This window comes from Zootoca vivipara, chromosome 7, assembly GCF_963506605.1.
Source record: "Zootoca vivipara chromosome 7, rZooViv1.1, whole genome shotgun sequence".
Classification (NCBI taxonomy): domain Eukaryota; kingdom Metazoa; phylum Chordata; class Lepidosauria; order Squamata; family Lacertidae; genus Zootoca; species Zootoca vivipara.
This window is the reverse complement of record NC_083282.1, coordinates 91,834,871-91,852,282: the sequence shown is the minus strand read 5'-3', so window position 1 is coordinate 91,852,282 and position 17,412 is coordinate 91,834,871. Positions and strand designations below refer to the sequence as shown.

The following is a 17,412-nucleotide window of genomic DNA, read 5'->3' as shown; positions in this document are numbered from 1 at the left end:
GATATTGGCACCTGTTCTTGATGGCTGTCAGTACTTCGCTCTAAGTGCCATGCGGACTGTGTATGTGATTTATTAGAGCAGGGCTGCGGAGCATAAGGCCGAGAGCCTTATCAGGCCCTTTGAGGTCTCTGGTGCAGCCTATGGCACCCTCTACCATGCACATGGTTGAAATCAGTGTTCGAAATTAGCTAGGCGCGTTTTGCGACTGACACGGGTCCGTTTGCAACGACATGGAGATCTCTAGATGCCAGGTTGGCAGCGGACATCTCTGTCTGCCTCTGGCGCCTCCAGATTTCTTATGCAGGGAAGCAGAAGAGCTTATTTATTGCATTGACCTCCCACCTTTTCCTCCAAGGAGTGCAAGGTTTAACCCCCCCCCCCAGTTAATCCCCACAACGACCCTGACTCCCAAGGTCATCCAGTGAGCTTCATGACTGAGTGGGGATTTGAACCCTGATCTCCCAGGTCCTAGTCTGACACTCTTAAACCTCTACACCACTTTATGGTGCAGCAATATAAATTAAGTAGGCAGATCGATATGGGGAAAGCAAAATGCCCCTTAGAGAAGGGTCTGAAATACTATCCTTGAAGGTTAAATTTGTTTTATTCTGGACTGTTTTGATGTTTTAATGTGTGGTAAACCACTTTGAGATTTTTCTTCAAAATATAAAGCGGTATAGAAATGAAATGAATAATTATAATAAAACCCACTGCAATTTTTTTTTTAAAAAAGGTGCCTGGACATTCCAATTGTGGCAAACATAGCCTAGGTTTAAGGTGCCATTTGACGGTGAACTTAAATATCTGAGGTTCTAACGCTGATGGAAATGCCTTGGAGTAGTAATAATAATAATAATAATAATAATAATAATAATAATAATAATTTATTATTTATACCCCGCACATCTGGCTGGGTTTCCCCAGCCACTCTGGGCGGCTTCCAACAAAATATTAAAATACAATATTCTGTCAAACATTAAAAGCTTCCCTAAACAGGACTGCCTTCAGATGTCTTCTAAAAGGACACCTTCCACTTTTTTGAGGCCCAGGACTCACTTTTAACTCAAGCGTGCCTTTGAGGACCCAGTTCTTAATCATCTACCATATATTTGCACGGTGGTGTTGCTTCCGTAGACAAAACCTGCCTTGGAACTGGCCATGACCCACTAGCAGGTCCCAACCCCAACCAGTTGAAGACCAGTGCCTTGGAGCTAGGAAGTTGATGCCTTACATATAGGGCAATGGATACATATCGGGCTTGGCGATAGATGCTGCTGAAGCATTTGGCCTCTCCCAACATTCCCAGTAAATCAGGTGTGGGGAACCTGTGCTCATTGACATGTTGTTGGACTCCAACTCCCATAATCCCTGACCATTGCCCATGGTGACAGGGGCTTCTGGGGGGTTGTAATTTAACAGTGCCTGGAGGACCACGTGTTCCCCACTCCTGCTTCACAGCACAGCTACCTACTGTAGCTTCCAGTAACGTGGCAATCTGAGAGGCTTTCAGTAGGAAGGAGGGCTGACTTTTGTACGATCCTGCCTGCCCGGTCAACCTCTGGAGCCTTATTTAGCATCGCAGCTGCATCACAGGCATTTCTGGTTGGAACTTGGGACGATACTTTTTCTGTTGTGGCGTTGTAAGTTGTGCAACTCCCTCTTGAGGGAGGTTTACTTAGCTTCCTTCCTTTTCGACCGGCTATTGGGAACTCTTCAGCTGACATTCCCTTGTGAAAAGTCTGTGTCTCCCTGCTCAACTGGCACTCTTGCTGTTCGATTCCGCTCTTGGGTTTTTGCATTGTGACGACCTTTGGGAAGGCTCTGTTTAAAAGGGCTGCAAAGCACCATGCGGATTTTCATACGGATAAAGTTAAAGCGAGCAAGGTGGGGATCTACTCTCTGACGCTCGCGGGCTTCCCACGGGTATCTGGTTGGCCACTGTGAGAGCTGGATGCTGGACTAGGTGGGCCGCTGGCCTGTTCTGATGTTCCTAGGCTCTCGTGCATGATCAACATGCCTCTCTTCCCCAGGCCCTGGATTATTGCCACAGTATGGGGATAATGCACAGAGACGTCAAACCCCACAACGTCATGATTGACCATGAGCACAGAAAGGTAAGGCTTGGGGGGTCTTTGTCCTCTGTTTCTAGTTGGGATTTAATTGTGGCAGAAGCAAATTTCCTTTGGTGCACTACTGCTGCTGCTGCGGTGTGTGTTTTGTGGCCTGTTAGTAGCAGGAGTGGAAAATATATTTCCAAAAAGAGATTAGAATGGAGGGTAGGAGTGAAATCTTGCATATTTAGCTTCTGCAGTACCCCTGTTGGCATTCAGACGTTTTACCTTCATTGAGTACTTTACCTACCAAAGTGTCTCTGGATATGTGCTCAGGAACCCTTTCGTGTTGCATGGGTTCTGGAGCATGTCCCAGAACAGAGTTGGTTCATACAGGATACTGGTCAAGCCTATTGGGACTTCACCACCATTATTTGTGAACTGAGGGTAAGTTCTAAGATATGTCCCTCCTGGGGACCTCACAAGGGGAGGCTGGTGATATTTGGTTGGTTTGTCGTTTGGGGGGAAACATGACCACTCATTTCAAGGTACAATGCAAAATGTTAAAGATACTGTTATTTTTATTATTCTCGTTATTTATTAAATTTGCACACCCTTCATCTGTAGATCTCAGGGCAGTTCACAATATATTGGTAAGGAGCAGAGATGTTGTACAGCAGGATCCCCCAATATGCTTCCTCCTAGACATTTTGAACTACAGCTCCCATAGCCCCTGAGAATTGGCTGTCCTGGCTAAGGCTGATGAGAGTTGTAGTCCATAACATTGAGGAGGAACACCAGGTTGGGCAAAGGCTCGTGCATGGTGTGCTGAGAAGGAAGAAGGATGTTTTCTGCAGCTCCCATTTCAACTCTTCAAGGGTCAAATTGATTTTTTTTTTAGTTTCTTCCGTTTTGTATTTTTCTCTTCCCCCTAGCCTGCTTGTCTAATTCACCCTTGTGTGAACTTTGAGCCAAAGCTATTCATTGCTGTATAATTATTGATCTTTCATCTGAGAAACACTGCTTTTCAGTGGTTTGCCTCCTATTTTCCAGGCCTTGGCTACTTATCAGAGCAGAATTATCCTCTGCCCTCCTACTCCTCCCTCTCACTCACAGTTCAATAGTTCGATTGCACTATTTTTGTCCCTGACCACGCCAGATGGTGTCAGTTACGTTTTGCGCTTCCGCTCAATTAAATCTTCGCATCATTTCATAACATTCCATTTATTTCTGATGGATGCTGTTATTTCCTCCAGCAAGCAATCTGCACAGTCACTGGAAGATGCAGACCAAGGTAAAGAGGTTTCTCCTCCTCCTCAATCTTCTTTCCCTTTTCTCTTTTTAGCTCCGGCTAATAGATTGGGGTTTGGCTGAATTCTATCATCCTGGCCAAGAGTACAATGTCCGAGTGGCTTCTAGATACTTCAAAGGCCCAGAGCTCCTTGTAGATTATCAGGTAACTGTGTCCCAGCTACGCAAATAATCAGGTTTGTGGAAAAGAAGCACAAACAAAGAACACAAGCAGGCTCAAGAACTTGCGCGTTCAGCCCTACAGTTAGAAAAATCAGTTGAATGTTTCTTTCCCCCCTTCCCCTCCAGGTAGAACTGTATTTCCTTCCATTCTCATTTTAGACACCCCTGGTGCTAACTGCACCCTTACCTATTTAGCTTTCAGTTTGGGTGTGGAATTGATGGAGGGTTCATTTCGTTTACTCTGCTCCAAACAGCGCTGGCTGCTTCCCGTCTGGGACTTGCAGGGGTATAAGGCAGGAGGCTGCCAGCAGGTGGAGCCAGAGCCAACTAATTCTGGTTTTGCCCACACCGCGCTCCTCCTCGCTGAGTTCTGCAAGGTCAGCACTGATACTAAAGAGGAAGAAGGTGACGCCCGTTGCCTCCCTCTGGTTGCCAGAAAGCAGGCAGGCAAGTTGGGGCTGGCTTGAATGCAGATTGAGGTTGGTGGGGAAGTGCCCCATTCTTCCCAATGGACCGGCCTCTGGGCCTGAATCAGGTATGGATTGTCCCTGTTTGTAACATGGCAGTGGTGTCACAGCAGCTCTGTCTCAGCAGATGGAAGAATCTGCTTCTCTCACTTGGGTGTTGTTCCTTGAAAGAACCATGATAACAACAACAACAACAACAACAACAACAACAACAACAACAACAACAACAGCAACATAATACAGTGGTACCTCTACTTACGAATTTAATGTGTTCCGAACGCACATTCGTAAGTCGAAAAAAATTGTAAGTCGAATCCCATAGGAATGCATTGGGAGAAAAAATTCGTAAGTAGAAGCAACCCCATCTAAAAATTCATAAGTAGAAAAAATCCTATCTAAACCACATCCAAGATGGCAGACGGAGCTCCATTCGTAAGTAGAAACATTCGTAAGTAGAGTTATTCGTAAGTAGAGGTACCACTGTAATGTAATATATTATTTATACCCCACCCATCTGGCTGGGTTTCCCCAGCCACTCTGGGCTGCTTCCTGCAAAATATTAAAATACAATAATGTCTTCTAAAAGTCGGATAGTTGTTTATTTCCTTGATATCTGATGGGAGGGCGCCACCACTGAGAAGGCCCTCTGCCTGGTTCCACTAACACGGAGTCAGAGAATTGGAAGGGTCCAACGCCCTGCAATGTAGGAATCTCAACTAAGGCACCCACGACATCCACCTCCAATGAAGGAGAGTCCAATCCTTCCAATGAGCACTCAGATTTGAAGAACCACTGAAGAACTACAGGGACTCCTCACCCCGTAGTGTTTATTTTCTTTGTGCCAAGCTGGTTGCTGTCAGCTTGTCGTGGGGATGTGTTTTTCACACGCAATAGGCTTTGTTTGCGGTGTCCTTTTTGCCCCTTTCACGCCTGTTAAGTGCACCAGACCGATGGGCCTACCTTTGTTTCCTTTGCAGATGTACGACTACAGTTTGGACATGTGGAGCTTGGGTTGCATGCTCGCCAGCATGATCTTCCGAAAGGAGCCCTTCTTCCATGGTCATGATAACTATGATCAGGTGAGAGAGAGAGAGAGAAAGAGATGTGATGGTGATGTTCAGGCATAGGGCTTTCTCTTCCTCTGTGACTTCTGTGATCTGCATGTTCTCGGCTTCCCAGGAGATGGTAAAATCAAGAATTCACTGGATTGGTTCACATGCAAGTTTCTCATTCGATTGCCGCCACCTCCAGTTAGGACCTGCACATGTGAATGGTGCTACCATGGGTCACAGATAAAAATTTCAATTTCTCTTTCTATCTGGTTTCTGTGGTTTCCAGTAGATTTAGCTAGCACGTATTGGCTGCAAGCTGACATGAAGCAATGTACATGGGTGGTATTCGGCTAAGCCCAGACTCAAGAGTTAGACTTCACTGGGTGTGCTCTGAGTATGGCAGTCTAATGCCAGCCCATGTTCATCCAAGGTTACCTGCTCCCTTGCCAAACACAGATCTCTTGACCAGAGGCGTAGCAAGCCCAAGTGGTGCAGAATTTTTTTTGTCACCCGCTCCCCCCACATTGACAGCTCGGGGTAGGCTTGGGAGTCACGGGCAGGCACCGGATGTCCGCCCCCCCTTTTTCGCCTCTGTGCCCCACCCCCACAACTCCCAAGTACCCCGAGCTATTGGGGGAAGGGGGCAGCTATGCCGCTTTGCCGGGGCGCTGGTAAAGCTGCGTAGCTCGTCCTCTCGGGAGCCATGGCTCCCGTCCATACTCTTCCCTCCCCAGCTCGCTGTAAAGCGGCAAAGTGGGAGCTGCTTACAGCAAGGCAGGGAGGGAGGCTGGGAGGGGGGCCCCCGGCTCGCCGTAAGCCGCTCCCGCTTTGCCACTTTACAGCGAGCCGGGGAGGGAGGGAGGGGGAGCTGTGGCTCCTGTCCGCCCTTCCCTGGCTCGCTGTAAAGGGGCAAAGCAGGAGCCGCTCACGGCGAGCCGGGGAGGAGGGATCCCACCGCCGTCCGTATGGCGCTCCAGTGGCGCTGGTGGTAGACCGCTATGCACAGCGCATGTGCGGCATCGCTACGCACGGTGCATGCATGAAACACCACACATGCGCTGTACGTAGCGGTTTGCCGCTGGCGCCGCCTGAGAGCCGTACGGTCGGTGGCGGGATCCTCTGCTCACAGCTGCAGCCGCGAACGGACGATCCTCCACATGCGGCTGCGGCGGTGCAATGGCTACTCGTGCCGCCACACCCGGGCTGGGGCAGCAGGGCAAGTACCCCGCAGGGTGCCCTTTTGTCACCCTCCCAGACGTGGAACCTGGGGCACACCGCCCACCCCCACCTTGCGACGCCACTGCTCTTGACTTGCCCTGCAAATACTCTCTGCGGGGAAATGACGAGCAGTTGCCAGGGATTGTCGGGCGGATGACAGTGATCATATCCTGCTTTCTAATATCTCACAACTGCCCATAGAAGCTTGTGTTTCTACCATGGGGGAAGTTAACTTTCTGGTGCCTGAAGTGGCTGTGATCACCCTCTTCCAGCTGAAGATGCTTATTTGGGGAAATCACATTTCACCCAAGCCAAGATTGGTGTTCCCATGTAAGGTTTTTTAATGGCACTTTGTGTCACATGGGCCTGTTTGTGGCTGGCACAGGGAGGCTCTTCTCTGTGTGTATTTAGAACTCGCTCCTTAATGAGGTGCATTTTGCCCCATCTCTCTATAGTTCAGGCACATCTTTTTCAGCAGGCATTTGGAGAAGGAGAAACCTGACGGCTGCTGTTATTAGCAGCTGTTCTTTATTGATTTACTACTTGTTTTTTTTAAGCATTATTTGGTTTATGGATTTTTTTTAATCCCATTTGCTTGTTGTCAACCATCCTGTGGCTTGTACACAGGGTGATAGATAAATATCTCAAATATAAAGATGAGTTGTCATTATCATTAACACTCATATAGTGCTTTCAAGGGTTCAGAGCGCTGTGATCCTTACAGTGACCCTGTAAGGGAACTCAGTAATGTTCTTCCCGATATTGGCGGGTGGATGGGTGGACTGAGGCCGAGAGGGAAGAGTGCCTTGCCCAAAGCGATATCTTGCCAGAGGCAAGATTTGAACTGGAGACCTCCCCGATTCGTTGCTCTGTCTCCCAGCCGCTACACTTCCACATGCTGGCTTACGCCTTCTGTTCACAGTTGGTGAGAATAGCTAAGGTGCTCGGGACAGAAGACCTATACGACTACATTGACAAATACAACATTGAGCTTGACCCCCGTTTCAACGACATCTTGGGCAGGTAAGATGAGACTGATGTAACACAGTGGTTCCCAAACTTTTTGGGGCCATCCCCTCCCCAGTTCCATAAACCAATAATATAAGAATAATAGTTTGCTGCCCACCTGACTAGGTTGCCCCAGCCATTCTGGGCGGCTTCCAACAGATAAAAGAACATAATTAAGGATCAAACATTAAAAACCTCCCTAGACAGGGCTGCCTTGAGATGTCTTCTCTCTGTGTCTATTTAGTGGTCTGGAAGGGACGTGTCCTTTTTGCTTCCTTCCACTTGCATCTCCAAAACGATCCAGTGCCGAAAGTGCTTTGTAAGGTGCTATAGAAATGGCAGCAGGCGACTTGACTTTGAGTTAGTTGTGTGCGTTCCTCTTTCCATTCTTAAGAGTCGCTGAGAATGTGCAGAAATACTTGTATGCTGGTAAAATTAACAGAGGCTGTCCAAGGGGACCTCATCCATTCACTCTGTGTTCTCCCCCCACCTGACTCCTAGGCATTCCCGCAAGCGATGGGAACGCTTCGTCCACAGTGAGAATCAGCATTTGGTCAGCCCCGAGGCCCTGGATTTCTTGGATAAGTTGCTGCGATATGACCACCAATCCCGCCTGACGGCAAGAGAAGCCATGGAGCACCCTTACTTCTGTGAGTCTGGCCCTCCGTGGGCCCAGCTTTTCAGACTTTCGAAGGGGCAAAGGTCAGGGAGGAGGGAGAGGTACGGCAGAAAGGGCATCCTGACCCCTACTTCTCCTACCTTGAAAAGCCATGTTGACGGTGACACAAAATAACTTTGAAATTTGTGAGCTGCATATGGCAGAATCTCATCGGAGCCGAGCTTGATTTGGGGCGGTAAAAGGAGGTGGGAGAAAATAAGCTGCCCGTTCCCTCCCATCCCTGAGCTTCCCAAACAGCCCAACTGAATCCTGCGGTTCTTGTCAAAATATTCCACATTAATGAAGAATCTGCCTCTTGACAGTCAGGCAATTTTACAGCAGAAGGTGGTGCTTTGTTTCTCAATATTACAGGATGAGTCTTTTAAAGGACTCACCCTGTATATGTCCTGTTGTCACAAGGGCTTGTGGGAATAAAAGTGTTTGGGGATTTTGCTCCCCCCCCCCCGCCAGTGGGAAGCTCTCTTGGGTAGTGAAACCTGCTTAGATCCCACCAGTCCCAAATCACACTCCGCAATTGATCTACCGGCGAGTTGCCATACTGATGAGGGATGTTTTTAAGAGAAGGCAGACAGTTTGCCGCTCCTCCTTTGCCTCCATTCGGATAACCTTCAGCTCAGGGATGAGATTTCTCTGCACAGCAGCAGCCCTGGCCTTCTGTACCTACCAACGAAACCTGGGTTCTGCAACTTGTCTGAACTGTACCTGTTAGGAAACAGAGAGTAATTCAGCAGTTGTCATGCCCAAACCCTGATCACCAAGCTGCATCTCCAGCGATACTTGCCTTCCCAACATGCAAGACCGCATGTGTGATGTGGGACTCTTGCCAGGCCTTCCCATCCATATTACAGCTTCTCTTCACAGCCTCCGTGGCTGGAGACTTCCCTGCTTAAATAAATGAAACCTGTGATCGCCAGCTGTAGGGCTGGGCGATATCTGGTTTTCAACATTGTGATATGTTGTTGTTTAGTCGTTTAGTCGTGTCCGACTCCTCGTGACCCCATGGACCATAGCACGCCAGGCACTCCTATCTTGCACTGCCTCCCGCAGTTTGGTCAAACTCATGTTCGTAGCTTCGAGAACACTGTCCAACCATCTCGTCCTCTGTCGTCCTCTTCTCCTAGTGCCCTCCATCTTTCCCAACATCAAGGTCTTTTCCAAGGATTCTTCTCTTCTCATGAGGTGGCCAAAGTATTGGAGCCTCAGCTTCACGATCTGTCCTTCCAGTGAGCACCCAGGGCTGATTTCCTTAAGAATGGATAGGTTTGATCTTCTTGCAGTCCATGGGACTCTCAAGAGTCTCCTCCAGCACCATAATTCAAAAGCATCAATTCTTCGGCGATCAGCCTTCTTGATGGTCCAGCTCTCACTTCCATACATCACTACTGGGAAAACCATAGCTTTAACTATACGGACCTTTGTCAGCAAGGTGATGTCTCTGCTTTTTAAGATGCTGTCTAGGTTTGTCATTGCTTTTCTCCCAAGAAGCAGGCGTCTTTTAATTTCGTGACTGCTGTCACCATCTGCAGTGATCAAGGAGCCCAAGAAAGTAAAATCTCTCACTGCCTCCATTTCTTCCCCTTCTATTTGCCAGGAGGTGATGGGACCAGTGGCCATGATCTTGGTTTTTTTTATGTTGAGCTTCAGACCATATTTTGCGCTCTCCTCTTTCACCCTCATTAAAAGGTTCTTTAATTCCTCCTCGCTTTCTGCCATCAAGGTTGTGTCATCTGCATATCTGAGGTTGTTGATATTTCTTCCGGCAATCTTAATTCCGGCTTGGGATTCATCTAGTCCAGCCTTTCGCATGATGAATTCTGCATATAAGTTAAATAAGCAGGGAGACAATATACAACCTTGTCGTACTCCTTTCCCAATTTTGAACCAATCAGTTGTTCCATATCCAGTTCTAACTGTAGCTTCTTGTCCCACATAGAGATTTCTCAGGAGACAGATGAGGTGATCAGGCACTCCCATTTCTTTAAGAACTTGCCATAGTTTGCTGTGGTCGACACAGTCAAAGGCTTTTGCATAGTCAATGAAGCAGAAGTAGACGTTTTTCTGGAACTCTCTAGCTTTCTCCATAATCCAGCGCATGTTTGCTATTTGGTCTCTGGTTCCTCTGCCCCTTCGAAATCCAGCTTGCACTTCTGGGAGTTCTCGGTCCACATACTGCCTAAGCCTGCCTTGTAGAATTTTAAGCATAACCTTGCTAGCGTGTGAAATGAGCGCAATTGTGCGGTAGTTGGAGCATTCTTTGGCACTCCCCTTCTTTGGAATTGGGATGTAGACTGATCTTCTCCAATCCTCTGGCCATTGCTGAGTTTTCCAAACTTGCTGGCATATTGGGTGTAGCACCTTAACAGCATCATCTTTTAAAATTTTAAATAGTTCAACTGGAATATCATCACTTCCACTGGCCTTGTTATTAGCAATGCTTTCTAAGGCCCATTTAACTTCACTCTCCAAGATGTCTGGCTCAAGGTCAGCAACCACACTACCTGAGGTGTACGAGACCTCCATATCTTTCTGGTATAATTCCTCTGTGTATTCTTGCCACCTCTTCTTGATGTCTTCTGCCTCTGTTAGGTCCTTACCACTTTTGTCCTTTATTATGGTAATCTTTGTACGAAATGTTCCTTTCATATCTCCAATTTTCTTGAACAGATCTCTGGTTTTCCCCATTCTATTGTTTTCCTCTATTTCTTTGCATTGCTCATTTAAGAAGACCCTCTTGTCTCTCCTTGCTATTTTTTGGAAATCTGCATTCAGTTTCCTGTATCTTTCCCTATCTCCCTTGCATTTTGCTTGCCTCCTCTCCTCCGCTATTTGTAAGGCCTCGTTGGACAGCCATTTTGCTTTCTTGCATTTCCTTTTCCTTGGGATGGTTTTCGTTGCTGCCTCCTGTATAATGTTACGAGCCTCCATCCATAGTTCTTCCGGCATTCTGTCCACCAAATCTAAATCCTTAAACCTGTTCCTCACTTCCACTGTGAGGAATTTGATTTAGATTGTATCTTACTGGCCCAGTGGTTTTTCCTACTTTCTTCAGTTTAAGCTGGAATTTTGCTATAAGAAGCTGATGATCTGAGTTACAGTCAGCTCCAGGTCTTGTTTTTGCTGACCGTATAGAGCTTCTCCATCTTTGGCTGCAGAGAATATAATCAATCTGATTTCGATGCTGCCCATTTGGTGATATCCATGTGTAGAGTCGTCTCTTGTGTTGTTGGAAGAGAGTGTTTGTGATGACCAGCTTGTTCTCTTGACAGAACTCTATTAGCCTTTGCCCTGCTTCATTTTGAACCCCAAGGCCAAACTTGCCAGTTGTTCCTTTTATCTCTTGGTCCCCTACTTTAGCATTCCAATCCCCTGTAATGAGAAGAACATCCTTCTTTGGTGTCATTTCTAGAAGGTGTTGTAAGTCTTCATAGAACTGGTCAATTTCACTTTCTTCAGCACCGGTAGTTGGTGCATAAACTTGGATTACTGTGATGTTAAAAGGTCTGCCTTGGATTCGTATCGAGATCATTCTGTCATTTTTGAGATTGCATCCCATTACAGCTTTTGCCACTCTTTTGTTGACTATGAGGGCCACTCCATTTCTTTTACGGGATTCTTGCCCACGGTAGTAGATATGATAGTCACCCGAACTAAATTCACCCATTCCCTTCCATTTTAGTTCACTGATGCCCAGGATGTCAATATTTATTCTTGTCATCTCATTTTTGACCACATCCAGCTTACCTCTATCCATGGTTCTTACATTCCAGGTTCCTATGCAATATTTTTCTTTACAGCATCGGACTTTCCTTTCGCTTCCAGGCATATCCGCAACTGAGCGTCCTTTCGGCTTTGGCCCAACCGCTTCATCAGCTCTGAATCTACTTGTACTTGTCCTCCGCTCTTCCTCAGTAGCATGTTGGACGCCTTCCGACCTGAGGGGCTCATCTTCCAGCGTCATAACTTTTATATGCCTGTTGTCTTTGTCCATAGAGTTTTCTTGGCAGGGATACTGGAGTGGCTTGCCAGTTCCTTCTCCAGGTGGATCACGTTTGGTCAAAACATAACTTCTCTAAGTTATTTAAGCCCCTTCGCCACGACAAGGCAGTGATCCATGAATTGTGATATATCGGCAGCTAAATACCACAGTCTGCTGATATATCGTGATGTATGGAATGTATCTCGGCTGCTTCTTCCTGGCCACCGTTTGCAGGCAATTTGGGCAGGGAATACATCGTGGCTTCCTGGCCACTGCAGTGTCTTTCCAGCTCATAACGTCTGAAACTGGCATTGCCATACTGGTTTCAGACAATTTACCAATGTATCACCCAGATCTAATCAGCTGAATGGCATGCAATATGTATGATGCAGATAACGGGAGTGCACCCACCCCCTGTTCTAATTGAGATGCCTGGTTTGTTTGTGTTTTGCAGACCCCATAGTGAAGGACCAGGCTCGGATGGGCTCAACCAACATGCCGGGCAGCAGCACCCCCGTCAGCAGCGCCAGTATGTTGTCAGGTGGGTCCACGATCGGCCACGCTCGTGTCTGCATGGGCTACTGGGCCTCTGCCGGGCGAGCCTCATCCCACAGCCAGAGGTGGTACAGTCTGGGAAATGCTTTAAACCCCGCTGTTCCAGCTGCTTGCATGAGTTTGGTTGATTGATTTGAGTTTACTTATATGCCGCTTTCCCACAATGGAACTGTGGCCAAATCAGCTTCCAGAAAGAGTTCGGAACACAGATACACGAAAGACAGAGCCCAACTCAGTTCCTTTTTCCCCCACATGCTTTCAAAGTGCCAGGACTCCCCAAAGGGCTGGCTGGCACACGGCTCGCTTATCACTTGATAGCTTAATCGTCAGGTGGTGGTACGTGCGAAAGAACCGTTGCAGGTTGGGTTTTTTTAAAAAAAACAAAAAAACATTGCTTTGCTGCTTTCTCTGTGGGGCTGGCTTATGTGTTCAGCAGTGAGTTATCAAGCGTTCCGTGGTGGCCCGAAGGTGCTGGGCTCTGACAGGGCCACTGGCCCCATGCTCTGGCGCGAAACTGCCCCCTCCGTGGCCCTAACGCTCTTCTCCTTCCCATCTAGGGCTTTCTTCAGTGCCAACGTCTTCACCCCTGGGGCCTCTAGCCGGCTCGCCTGTGATAGCTGCTGCCAACACCCTAGGTATGCCAGTTCCAGCTGCCGCGGGAGCCCAGCAGTAAAGGATGACGCCCCGTCTCCCAGATGCCTGACCGGAGCCGGGTTGAGGCCGAGGTCCCTCCTCCACATCCTTCCCCAGGACAACAGCAGCCGCTTGTGGCAGGCGTTGTGGGGAGGGAGAAGGGAGGGGACGGCATGCTTTGGAGGAGTTATGTCTGAACAGTTGCTTGTGGATTTATAGTAGTTCAGTCATAAAAAAAAGAAAAATATATAGGCCGATTTCCCCCTTTTTTTACTTGAACTTTTCGTATCTCAGGGGGTTCCCTGACAAAATCTGCAGATGGAGTATTTCGTGGACAATTCTCTCTCCCCCACCTTCCCTGTTCATTTTATTACTTGTAAGATCCAAGGCAAGATAACTGTGTTTCTCGAGGGTCTCGGTTCTTGCTGGAAAGCTCTCCCTCTTTCCCCGTTCCTTTCTGCTGGCTGATGCCACGTCAGGGATGGGGTGAGGGGTGAGATTAGCAAGGACCTTTCGCTTTCTCCCCCTTTTGGGAATTCCTGAGTTGTGCTCCTTAAAAGGCAGCAGGGAAGGACGAAGGTCTTTAAGCAGTGGTTGCGTCGTTTTTGCCTCTTTGCGATTGATAGCTAGAGGGGGAGGAGTTTCCGCTACCAAAAATAAATATTTCAAGTTGCAGCAAAAGGTTTGTGGGACGGCAGCTTCCGTGTAGGAACAGGGTCTTCTCCTGTGAGCCCCCTTGGCTCATCAGCAGCACCTCCCCCCTTGCACGTGTCCTCATTTGGAAGTTTTCAGATTTCAGGTCCAAGTCAGAAGGAAGCTGCCTTGACTCCTAGAAAGGGGTCTTGGCATCTTCTCAAAAGTCGCTCTCTCTTTCCCGCTGCCCTCCTGGCAAGATCCATCAATGTCTTCTTGGTTTGGTATTTTGGAAATGAGTTTGTCAGTGGGTATCTCTCTTTAAAAGCAACTCAAGCTTCTGGTCGGCTGGTTGGTTCCGCCCAAACTGGACCATGCAAACTGACAGCGGGACATTCACCCGCCCACCTTCTTCCCATGTGCCATGTGATGAGAGATGCTGTTGTATGGTGGGGTTTTGTTTTTTGCTTTTCATTTCATTTTTAACCTAACTCGTGGTCTTGTAAATAGAAAGCGGAGGAGGGGTGGGGGAGGAATGAGCAGCCTCGAGACTTTTGACAGAGAAAGGAAAAGAGAGCAAAGAACAAAATGGTAGACCTGTAAGAAACCCTAGCCATGGAGAGCATCTGCTTCCCCCCTGTGTGCGTGTGTGTATATAACTCTTGTCCTTCCTATACTGAAAGATCCAGTGTTGGAATTCCTTGATGTAAATAAAACTCTTGGGTTTTTTTTTTTTAATTTATCAAAAGGTTAGGTTTTACGTTTCCTGTGCAGAGGTTCTCTCTGAGCCAGCGCCACACGTCTTAAATGCCGCTTGCGGCCCTCCAAACCACGAACCAGGGGGCTGGGGGTAAGTGGGCGGGCAGGCTCAGGCCGCTTCTCCATCACTATCTATTTTGCACCGTGCACAGATTTGGTTCTAGTAGCAAACAGCGCTAAGAAGCCTTACAAGAAGCATCTCACAAGCCAAAGCATCGCCCGGACCCTTGGCATACGTTTTTTCCTTTCGCGCCTCGGCAGTGCTGGAATTTAGGATGGAGAGAGGGGTGGCTCTCTGCGTGCTGCTGTTCAGCGCCTGATTCAAACCACTGACGGGGGAGACTTGGAGGCACAGCAGCCCCTTCCCGTTTCCTCCAGAGTTGCCTCCTCGTTGGACAACCACTACAAGAGGCAGTTTGCCTCGGGGGGAGGAGCACCGATCACTTGATTTTTCAATAATATATGCAACTTTTGGGGGTCGGAGTTAGGTAACCACGTATTTCTTCCTGTTTTGTTAACTTTGTTCTTCTGGGTTGTGACACTTTTGAGGGTGTGGTCGAAGCCTCAGTGAATTGCATAGCGAAGAGCATGAGATCCTGGGCTGCATTCTCCGTGGCCTCCCCACCACCACCTTGGAAAGTTAGTTTGGACTTAAAAATTCACGCAACAGTAGCTTATTGGAAACTCTGGTGGGTAATTGTGGTGGTTCATGGCCTCCTGCGGATGTGAAAGCTAGGCCCACGCTGGACAACCTCTTCTTGGCAACAGTCGGTGGCTGTGAAAGATTCAGCATTCAGAAATGTTGTGTGTCCATCTTTGCACCGGCATGGAGAGACCTACAAAAAACCTCTTTAAGCAGGCGATAATTTTCCCTCCCGTCACCTCTCTATTTAACTTGGCAGATTGGGCTAATGTCGCAGACCAGTTGAGGGGAGAGCCCTACCCAGGGTGCAAATTTCAGTAAGCTTCCGACCTTAAATCATGAGAAGGTGGGGGAGATCAGGAGGTTTCTGATTCAGGGAGCGATGCAAACAAATTTCCTTCTCCGTGCTTAATGCCAGTTTTGCTGCCCATCCATGCAGCAGTCTTGAAAGGAGCGCGAGGAAACTGCAGATTGTTAACAGCATCTGTGTTGTAAATTACCTCATCTGTATACCTTGTATCAGAACACATTTTTTAAAAGGATTTCTCAGCACTTCCTGGTCCCCCCCCACACACATTGTGTTAGATGGCAGGAAAATCAACTGCCAGTACAGATAGCCGTGTTGGCAACTTAACTTTAAAAAAGGTTTTTTTAAAAAGAAGAAAAGAAAAAGTTTTTTTTAATCTTGTTTGAAGTGATCCTTTTTATTTTTATCTGTTGAAATTTAGATTATTATTATTATTTTGTTGTTTTCCTTTTGAATTTATTGGTTGTAATTGTATTGTACTTGTTCAGAACTAACCCTTAACTGTGCTGGGAAGAAGTTGTGCCATGGAGGTCTTTAATTTTTTAAAAATAAAATAATTGAAACTAAACTACACCCCAGCCCAGTAGTCGCTCCATTTTAAAAGCAGGTGGTAGTGGGAATCCTCAGGATTTTGTGGTTTTCTGCACATGTGGTAGAGGGAAGTGAGGGGCAGGTGGAGCTTGTCCACCTGGGAACAAAGCCCATCTAAGAGAAGGAAATCTCTGACCCTTAACCTCTGCGGCCTTGCAAGATATCCTCAGGAGAAGAAAAGGCTTAGGAGTAAACCTCACACAAATCTGGATGACACCTTGTATGCCTCCTCCTGGCAACTCCTGCAGCCAAGCTGGTGCCAAATGCATTGCTCTGCTTTCCTGTGGACCCCATCAGTGAGGCCGAGAGAGGGGTCTTGTCATCTGGGCATCCCAGGACCTCTGTACATACTGCCCAGGCTTGCACCCTGGGGAGGTCACTTCGGTGCTGCAAACAACCAAAACAATGTAGGAGGAAGTTATGAGTTACCGGTCTCTGTAGCCACAGCAGGCTCTGTGATTCTCCAGTGGTTTGACTTCATCTCTGGAGGTGCCCTCCATTGTCTCTTGAGACAGACTGACTCCACAAAAAAAAACCAAAAAAAAACCACTCTCATTCAAGATTTGCAGCAGTATTGACCAGGCTGAGTCACCAGCCAACTGGTTCTGTTCTTTCTGTGTCCTGCTAATCAAAGAATCGAATGGCGTTGTGCCTGTGGCTTATTTCTTTGGACAAGGCTGGCCAGCAGAGGGTGATGAAGTGCCATCTGCTTTTTTTTTCTTTTACTGTAACTTGGGTAAAAATAATTTGGTGTCTCCAAGCTGTTTGTCAATGGAGCCTATAAAGCAGGCATAGGCAAGCTCGGCCCTCCAGATGTTTTGGGACTACAATTCCCATCATCCCTGACCACTGGTCCTGTTAGCTAGAGATGATGGGAGTTGTAGTCCCCAAAACATCTGGAGGACCAAGTTTGCCTATGCCTGCTATAAAGAGTCCTTTCTGGGCGGTCCTATATGACTAATGTGACCCAACCTGAGTGGTTTGTCATCTTCACTTTTCCACCCTGTCCATCTTCAAAAAAAGGATGGGATAGAAATTATTTTTTAATTGTTCAGTCACTCCTCCCTTCCCTTCATTTTAATTTTGATTGGAACCCTTCTACTATTTCAAAGATACAGTTATCGCTTTCCAAACATAATATGCTCTCAATGAATTGTTTGGTGAGCGTTTGCATGATGAGTTGACGATTTCCATTAATTCCTGTGGGGAAATATCAAATCCGTTCCTGACCACAGAATTCTGACCTCCAAATGATGGGCGGGACGGGACGAGACGGGACAGGGAAACCCTCTGAAACCTTGCAAACATGGAAGGAAAAAAATGCTCTCTTACATGTCCGACTGCTCCCTCTTCCTCCCCACCATAAT

General features: G+C 47.5%; 1 protein-coding gene across 2 annotated transcripts in view; it reads left to right on the top strand.

Moving 5' to 3' along the window:
- CSNK2A1 (casein kinase 2 alpha 1) overlaps positions 1–16,022 on the top strand; it is a 47,312-nt gene extending 31,290 nt beyond the window's left edge. For both annotated transcript variants that reach the window (XM_035122382.2, XM_035122380.2), the window contains 7 exons: positions 2,031–2,114; positions 3,397–3,507; positions 4,969–5,070; positions 7,184–7,284; positions 7,771–7,919; positions 12,379–12,465; positions 13,037–16,022. In XM_035122382.2, the coding sequence (XP_034978273.1) occupies positions 2,031–2,114; positions 3,397–3,507; positions 4,969–5,070; positions 7,184–7,284; positions 7,771–7,919; positions 12,379–12,465; positions 13,037–13,152 (750 nt within the window). In that variant the 3' untranslated portion in view covers positions 13,153–16,022. The remainder of the gene's footprint in view (positions 1–2,030; positions 2,115–3,396; positions 3,508–4,968; positions 5,071–7,183; positions 7,285–7,770; positions 7,920–12,378; positions 12,466–13,036) is intronic.
- Positions 16,023–17,412: the final 1,390 nt, after the last annotated feature.